At 47.6% G+C, this 8,581-nt stretch overlaps 1 protein-coding gene across 2 annotated transcripts in view; it reads left to right on the forward strand.

Annotated features, from left to right (window-relative positions):
* gmds (GDP-mannose 4,6-dehydratase) overlaps positions 1-7,028 on the forward strand; it is a 195,862-nt gene extending 188,834 nt beyond the window's left edge. For both annotated transcript variants that reach the window (XM_065009167.1, XM_065009168.1), the window contains one exon: positions 6,845-7,028. In XM_065009167.1, the coding sequence (XP_064865239.1) occupies positions 6,845-7,013 (169 nt within the window). In that variant the 3' untranslated portion in view covers positions 7,014-7,028. The remainder of the gene's footprint in view (positions 1-6,844) is intronic.
* Positions 7,029-8,581: the final 1,553 nt, after the last annotated feature.

Genomic DNA, 8,581 nt, shown 5'->3' on the forward strand with positions numbered 1-8,581 from the left:
TTGACTTAGCAAACGAGGATCGGATGTCGTCGACCTTCTTTTCAAAATGGTTGACGAAGTCATCTGCAGAGAGGGAGGAGGGGGAGGGGAGGAGGATTCAGGAGGGAGGAGAAGGTTGCAAAGAGCTTCCTAGGGTTAGAGGCAGATGCTTGGAATTTAGAGTGGTAGAAAGTGGCTTTAGCAGCAGAGAGAGAAGAGGAAAATGTAGAGAGGAGGGAGTGAAAGGATGTCAGGTCCGCAGGGGAGGCGAGTTTTCCTCCATTTCCGCTCGGCTGCCCGGAGCCCTGTTCTGTGAGCTCGCAATGAGTCGTCGAGCCACGGAGCGGGAGGGGAGGACCGAGCCGGCCTGGAGGATAGGGGACATAGAGAGTCAAAGGATGCAGAAAGGGAGGAGAGGAGGGTTGAGGAGGCAGAATCAGGAGATAGGTTGGAGAAGGTTTGAGCAGAGGGAAGAGATGATAGGATGGAAGAGGAGAGAGTAGCGGGGGAGAGAGAGCGAAGGTTGGGACGGCGCGATACCATCCGAGTAGGGGCAGTGTGGGAAGTGTTGGATGAGAGCGAGAGGGAAAAGGATACAAGGTAGTGGTCGGAGACTTGGAGGAGTTGCAACGAGGTTAGTGGAAGAACAGCATCTAGTAAAGATGAGGTCGAGCGTATTTCCTGCCTTGTGAGTAGGGGGAAGGTGAGAGGGTGAGGTCAAAAGAGGAGAGGAGTGGAAAGAAGGAGGCAGAGAGGAATGAGTCAAAGGTAGGCGTGGGGAGGTTAAAGTCGCCCAGAACTGTGAGAGGTGAGCCGTCCTCAGGAAAGGAGCTTATCAAGGCATCAAGCTCATTGATGAACTCTCCGAGGAACCTGGAGGGCGATAAATGATAAGGATGTTAAGCTTGAAAGGGCTGGTAACTGTGACAGCATGGAATTCAAAGGAGGCGATAGACAGATGGGTAAGGGGAGAAAGAGAGAATGACCACTTGGGAGAGATGAGGATCCCGGTGCCACCACCCCGCTGACCAGAAGCTCTCGGGGTGTGCGAGAACACGTGGGCAGACGAAGAGAGAGCAGTAGGAGTAGCAGTGTTGTCTGTGGTGATCCATGTTTCCGTCAGTGCCAAGAAGTCGAGGGACTGGAGGGAGACATAGGCGGAGATGAACTCTGCCTTGTTGGCCGCAGATCGGCAGTTCCAGAGGCTACCGGAGACCTGGAACTCCACGTGGGTCGTGCGCGCTGGGACCACCAGATTAGGGTGGCCGCGGCCACGCGGTGTGGAGCGTTTGTATGGTCTGTGCAGAGAGGAGAGAACAGGGATAGACAGACACATAGTTGACAGGCTACACAAGAGGCTACGCTAATGCAAAGGAGATTGGAATGACAAGTGGACTACACGTCACGAGTGTTCAGAGAGTTAAGCTTACGTAGCAAGAATCTTATTGACTAAAATGATTAAAATGATACAGTACTGCTGAAGTAGGCTAGCTGGCAGAGGCTGCGTTGTTGACTAAGTAGGCTAGTTGGCATTGGCTGCGTTGTTGACACTACACTAATCAAGTCGTTCCGTTGAGTGTAATAGTTTCTACTGTGCTGCTATTCGGGGCTAGCTGGCTAGCTAGCAGTGTTGATTACGTTACGTTGCGTTAAAAGAACGACAATAGCTGGCTAACTAACCTAGGAAGTCGCTCTAGACTACACAATTATCTTTGATACAAAGACGGCTGTGTAGCTAGCTATGTAGCTAGCTACGATCAAACAAATCAAGCCGTTGTACTGTAATGAAATGAAATGAAAAATGTGATACTACCTGTGGAGCGAAGCGAAATGCGACCGGATTGTTGAGTGCAGAAGTTCTGTTCGGTAGACGTTGGCTAGCTGTTGGCTAGCTAGCAGAGTCTCCTATGTTAAAGGACGACATAAAACTACACACTCTAAACTACACAATTATCTTGGGTACGAAGACAGCAAAGACAACTATGTAGCTAGCTAACACTACACTAATCAAGTCGTTCAGTTGAGTGTAATAGTTGTGCTGCTAATCGGTAGACGGTGGACTAGCTAACGGTGGACGTTAGCTAGCTGGCTAGCTGCAGGGCAGTGTAGACTGCGTTAGGACGACGAAATACGATAATTACGCAATTATCTATGAAACAAAGACGGCTGTGTAGCTAGCTAAGAAGAAATTGATAAGATTAGACAAATCAAACCGTTGTACTATAATGAAATGTAATGAAATGTAATACTACCTGCGGACCGAGTGCAGATGCGACCGCTCGCTCCAACCCTGTCGTGCATTCCAGAGATGTTGTAGTACAGTCAGATCATTCTTACAGAGATGTTGTAGTACGGGCAGATCATTCTTACAGAGATGTTGTAGTACAGGTAGATCATTCAGCCAGAGATGTTGTGGTACGGGTAGATCATTCATACAGAGATGTTGTAGTACAGGTAGATCATTCAGCCAGAGATGTTGTAGTACAGGTAGATCATTCATACAGAGATGGTGTATGTAGTACAGGCAGATCATTCAGACAGAGATGTTGTAGTACAGGCAGATCATTCAGACAGAGATGTTGTAGTACAGGCAGATCGTTCTTACAGAGATGTTGTAGTACAGGTAGATCATTCAGACAGAGATGTTGTAGTACAGGTAGATCATTCAGACAGAGATGTTGTAGTACAGGTAGATCATTCAGACAGAGATGTTGTAGTACAGGTAGATCATTCTTACAGAGATGTTGTAGTACAGGTAGATCATTCAGACAGAGATGTTGTAGTACAGGTAGATCATTCAGACAGAGATGTTGTAGTACAGGCAGATCATTCTTACAGAGATGTTGTAGTACAGGTAGATCATTCTTACAGAGATGTTGTAGTACAGGTAGATCATTCAGACAGAGATGTTGTAGTACAGGTAGATCATTCAGACAGAGATGTTGTAGTACAGGCAGATCATTCTTACAGAGATGTTGTAGTACAGGTAGATCCTTCTTACAGAGATGTTGTAGTACAGGCAGATCATTCTTACAGAGATGTTGTAGTACAGGCAGATCATTCAGCCAGAGATGTTGTAGTACAGGCAGATCATTCTTACAGAAATGTTGTAGTACAGGCAGATGATTCAGCCAGAGATGTTGTAGTACAGGTAGATCATTCAGACAGAGATGTTGTAGTACAGGTAGATCATTCTTACAGAGATGTTGTAGTACAGGTAGATCATTCAGACAGAGATGTTGTAGTACAGGTAGATCATTCAGACAGAGATGTTGTAGTACAGGCAGATCATTCTTACAGAGATGTTGTATGTAGTACAGGCAGATCATTCAGACAGAGATGTTGTAGTACAGGCAGATCATTCAGACAGAGATGTTGTAGTACAGGCAGATCGTTCTTACAGAGATGTTGTAGTACAGGCAGATCCTTCAGCCAGAGATGTTGTAGTACAGGTAGATCATTCAGCCAGAGATGTTGTAGTACAGGTAGATCATTCAGACGGAGATGTTGTAGTACGGGCAGATCATTCAGACAGAGATGTTGTAGTACGGGCAGATCATTCAAACAGAGATGTTGTAGTACAGGCAGATCATTCTTACAGAGATGTTGTAGTACAGGCACATCATTCAGCCAGAGATGTTGTAGTACAGGTAGATCATTCAGCCAGAGATGTTGTAGTACAGGTAGATCATTCAGACAGAGATGTTGTAGTACAGGTAGATCATTCAGACAGAGATGTTGTAGTACAGGCAGATCATTCTTACAGAGATGTTGTATGTAGTACATGCAGATCATTCAGACAGAGATGTTGTAGTACAGGCAGATCATTCAGACAGAGATGTTGTAGTACAGGCAGATCGTTCTTACAGAGATGTTGTAGTACAGGCAGATCCTTCAGCCAGAGATGTTGTAGTACAGGTAGATCATTCAGACAGAGATGTTGTAGTACAGGTAGATCATTCTTACAGAGATGTTGTAGTACAGGTAGATCATTCAGCCAGAGATGTTGTAGTACAGGTAGATCATTCAGACGGAGATGTTGTAGTACGGGCAGATCATTCAGACAGAGATGTTGTAGTACGGGCAGATCATTCAAACAGAGATGTTGTAGTACAGGCAGATCATTCTTACAGAGATGTTGTAGTACAGGCACATCATTCAGCCAGAGATGTTGTAGTACAGGTAGATCATTCAGCCAGAGATGTTGTAGTACAGGTAGATCATTCAGACAGAGATGTTGTAGTATGGGCAGATCATTCAGACAGAGATGTTGTAGTACAAGCAGATCATTTAGACGGAGACGTTGTGATACAGGCTGGTCATTCAGACAGATGTCCATGACATGTTTGTCTGCTATAGACACCGAAAGGAAGGAAGGAGGAAGAGGGAAATATAAAATCTAAAGAGTGATAGAGGGGGAAGAAGAGGTAGACCCCAGGACAGCTGTGGTTTATGAGTTGCCCTTCACTCAATTTACTGATGAACATCTCCCTTTCTCTCTCCCTCTCTCTCTCTTTCTCTCCCTCCATTCCTCTTTCTGTCCCTCCATTCCTCTCTCTCTTTGTCTCTCTCCATTCCTCTTTCTGTCCCTCCATTCCCCTCTCTCTTTCTGTCCCTCCATTCCTCTTTCTGTCCCTCCATTCCTCTCTCTCTTTGTCTCCCTCCATTCCTCTTTCTGTCCCTCTATTCCCCTCTCTCTTTCTCTCCCTCCATTCCTCTTTCTGTCCCTCCATTCCTCTCTCTCTCTTTCTCTCCCTCCATTCCTCTTTCTGTCCTTCCATTCCTCTCTCTCTTTGTCTCTCTCCATTCCTCTTTCTGTCCCTCCATTCCTCTCTCTTTTTCTCTCCCTCCATTCCTCTTTCTGTCCCTCCATTCCTCTCTCTCTTTGTCTCCCTCCATTCCTCTTTCTGTCCCTCCATTCCCCTCTCTCTTTCTCTCCCTCCATTCCTCTTTCTGTCCCTCCATTCCTCTCTCTCTTTGTCTCCCTCCATTCCTCTTTCTGTCCCTGCATTCCTCTCTCTCTTTGTCTCCCTCCATTCCTCTTTCTGTCCCTCCATTCCCCTCTCTCTTTCTCTCCCTCCATTCCTCTTTCTGTCCCTCCATTCCCCTCTCTCTTTCTCTCCCTCCATTCCTCTTTCTGTCCCTCCATTCCTCTCTCTCTTTGTCTCCCTCCATTCCTCTTTCTGTCCCTGCATTCCTCTCTCTCTTTGTCTCCCTCCATTCCTCTTTCTGTCCCTCCATTCCCCTCTCTCTTTCTCTCCCTCCATTCCTCTTTCTGTCCCTCCATTCCTCTCTCTCTTTGTCTCCCTCCATTCCTCTTTCTGTCCCTCCATTCCTCTCTCTCTTTGTCTCCCTCCATTCCTCTTTCTGTCCCTCCATTCCTCTCTCTCTTTCTCTCCCTCCATTCCTCTTTCTGTCCCTCCATTCCTCTCCCTCTTTCTCTCCCTCCATTCCTCTTTCTGTCCTCCATCCCTCTCTCTCTCTCTCTCCCTCCATCCCTCTCTCTCTTTCTCTCCCTCCATTCCTCTTTCTGTCCCTCCATTCCTCTCCCTCTTTCTCTCCCTCCATTCCTCTTTCTGTCCTCCATCCCTCTCTCTCTTTGTCTCCCTCCATTCCTCTTTCTGTCCCTCCATTCCTCTCTTTGTCTCCCTCCATTCCTCTTTCTGTCCCTCCATTCCGCTCTCTCTTTGTCTCCCTCCATTCCTCCCCCTCTCTTTCTCTCTCTCCATTCCTCCCGCTCTCTTTCTCTCTCCATTCCTCCCCCTCTCTTTCTCTCTCGCCATTCCTCCCCTCTCTTTCTCTCCCTCCATTCCTCCCCCTCTCTTTCTCTCTCTCCATTCCTCCCCCCTCTCTTTCTCTCTCTCCATTCCTCCCCCTCTCTTTCTCTCCCTCCATTCCTCTCTCTTTGTCTCCCTCCATTCCTCCCGCTCTCTTTCTCTCCCTCCATTCCTCCCCCTCTCTTTCTCTCTCTCCATTCCTCCCCCTCTCTTTCTTTCTCTCCATTCCTCCCCCTCTCTTTCTCTCTCTCCATTCCTCCCCCTCTCTTTCTCTCTCTCCATTCCTCCCCCTCTCTTTCTCTCCCTCCATTCCTCCCCTCTCTTTCTCTCCCTCCATTCCTCCCCCTCTCTTTCTCTCTCTCCATTCCTCCCCCTCTCTTTCTCTCTCTCCATTCCTCCCCTCTCTTTCTCACCCTCCATTCCTCCCTCTCTCTTTCTCTCTCTCCATTCCTCCCCCTCTCTTTCTCTCCCTCCATTCCTCCCCCTCTCTTTCTCTCTCTCATTCCATTCCTCCCCCTCTCTTTCTCTCCCTCCATTCCTCCCCTCTCTTTCTCTCCCTCCGTTCCTCCCCTCTCTTTCTCTCCCTCCATTCCTCCCCCTCTCTTTCTCTCCCTCCGTTCATCCCCCTCTCTTTCTTTCCCTCCATTCCTCCCCCTCTCTTTCTCTCCCTCCATTCCTCCCCTCTCTTTCTCTTTCTCTCCCTCCATTCCTCCCCCTCTCTTTCTCTCCCTCCGTTCATCCCCCTCTCTTTCTTTCCCTCCATTCCTCCCCCTCTCTTTCTCTCCCTCCATTCCTCCCCCTCTCTTTCTCTTTCTCTCCCTCCATTCCTCCCCCTCTCTTTCTCTCCCTCCATTCCTCCCCCTCTCTTTCTCTCCCTCCATTCCTCCCCCCCCTCTTTCTCTCCCTCCATTCCTCCCGTCTCTCTCAATCTGTATTTCTCTCCCTCCATTACTCTTCTTCCTCTTTCTTTCTATTATTCTCACTTTATCTCTTACCATTCTTCTCTCTCTCTCTCTCTCTCTCTCTCTCTCTCTCTCTCTCTCTCAATCTGTCTCTCTCTCTCTCTCTGTCTCAATCTGTCTCTCCAGGTGGGAGGGGAAAGATGAGAACGAGGTTGGTCGTTGCCAGGAGACAGGGGTGATTCATGTGAAGGTGGACTCCAAGTACTACCGTCCTACTGAAGTGGTGAGTCGTGTGTGTGTGTGTGTATGTGTGCGTGCGTGCGTGCGTGCGTGTTGGGGGATGATGAAGTGGTAATGCACCAACCTGACCTGTCTCACTTTTAGGGTCCTTCTATAGAGCAGGCAAATGCCTCCGACAGCTCAGTTTAAAACAACAGGTACAGCTGAGCTGTCTGATTGGGTGTGTGACTTTGTTTCAGTCCATCTACGGGTCTTTTGTGATTATAATGTTACAGACAGAGAAATGCAGGGAGTGAACAGTATGGGATGTTTGTATCATGCTCATAGCCTGATATTCCCTTTAATACATGACTGAAGGTTGTTATTCTTTCAACACATGATTTCTTTCTTTCAACACAGAATTATAATATCAGTGTTTACTGTTCTGCTTTCCGGGGATTGTTTGTGGGACCATATAGTTATCAGCCTTAACATGATCAGTAGACATCTGTAGGTCCAGCTCCCCCTCTCTCTTATTGTGTTGCTTTCTTAACAGCTGGAAATAGCTGGTTGTCTTCTCTGTAGGTAATGAATATCCTGTCAATACATGCTGAAAGTCAAGTCATATTGAGACACGCAACACTGTGCAGTTGTGGTCTTATTACATGTGTACTGTGAGTTGGATTTATTCCTTGTTTTATTGGTCAGTTTGCGGCAGGTCTTTCTGTGTTGAGTGAAGAACCGTCTCAGAGTCTGTAAGATGAACTGTGTTGAGAGAGAGAGCGAGGGGGGAGGGTGATATCCAAAAGGGGGGAGAGCTAGACATGGAGATAAAGAGATCCCTCTGTCATCACTGTGCCCTGGGGGGGTCCGGAGGTTCCCCTGGGGGGGGTGTAGCATTGCCCCAGGGTGTTTGGGACAGGATTAGGGTAGTGTTTAAACTGCAGGACCCTCTGAACTATGAGATGGCCCTGGAGGATTAGGACCCAGCTGAGTGATGCTGCAGGATTATAGAGGAATCACTGGTGACTGATGGATGGGATGGACTTCCACACACACCTGGGGATGAAGTACTCTGTCTGGGGAGAGAAAGTAGATGCCGGAGGGAACCACTGTCTGTCCTCTCTCTTATAGACTGGAGATGAAATAGGAGCAGGACGTTTAGTTAGTTATGGATGTAAAATAGACTGGTTGAACTGGGTAGAGAAAGTTTACACTTGGACACATGATCACAGAGATCCAGGGGGGTGAGGAGAGGAAGAGAAGGGAATTGTACAGTTTGAGGATTCTTGATTATTTGCACTCTTGCTCTCTTGCTCTCCTTGTCTCTGTGGGTGTCTTTTCACTCTCTCTCCCTCCCCTCAGTAACTCCAGGTGAAAGCAGGCAGGTTATAAGAGTATTTAAAGAGAAAGAGGAGAGAATGAGGAGCATTTAGCCTCTGACCCCTGAGACAGGAAGTGTGTTTGACACTGCTCCTGCGGCTTAGCATTGTTCCCCTGTTCAACTGGAAGTACCTGTCATCGTGTGTGTGTGTGTGTGTGTGTGTGTGTGTGTGTGTGTGTGTGTGTGTGTGTGTGTGTGTGTGTGTGTGTGTGTGTGCATGCGTGTGAGAGCATGCGTGTGAGAGCATGTATCAAGGGTCAGGATACAATACTCAGTCAAAAAAGAATGTGATTGAAAAAGTGACTAGCACAGCTAAATTA

The sequence above is a fragment of the Oncorhynchus nerka genome, linkage group LG24 (assembly GCF_034236695.1).
Source record: "Oncorhynchus nerka isolate Pitt River linkage group LG24, Oner_Uvic_2.0, whole genome shotgun sequence".
NCBI classification, from domain to species: Eukaryota; Metazoa; Chordata; class Actinopteri; order Salmoniformes; family Salmonidae; genus Oncorhynchus; species Oncorhynchus nerka.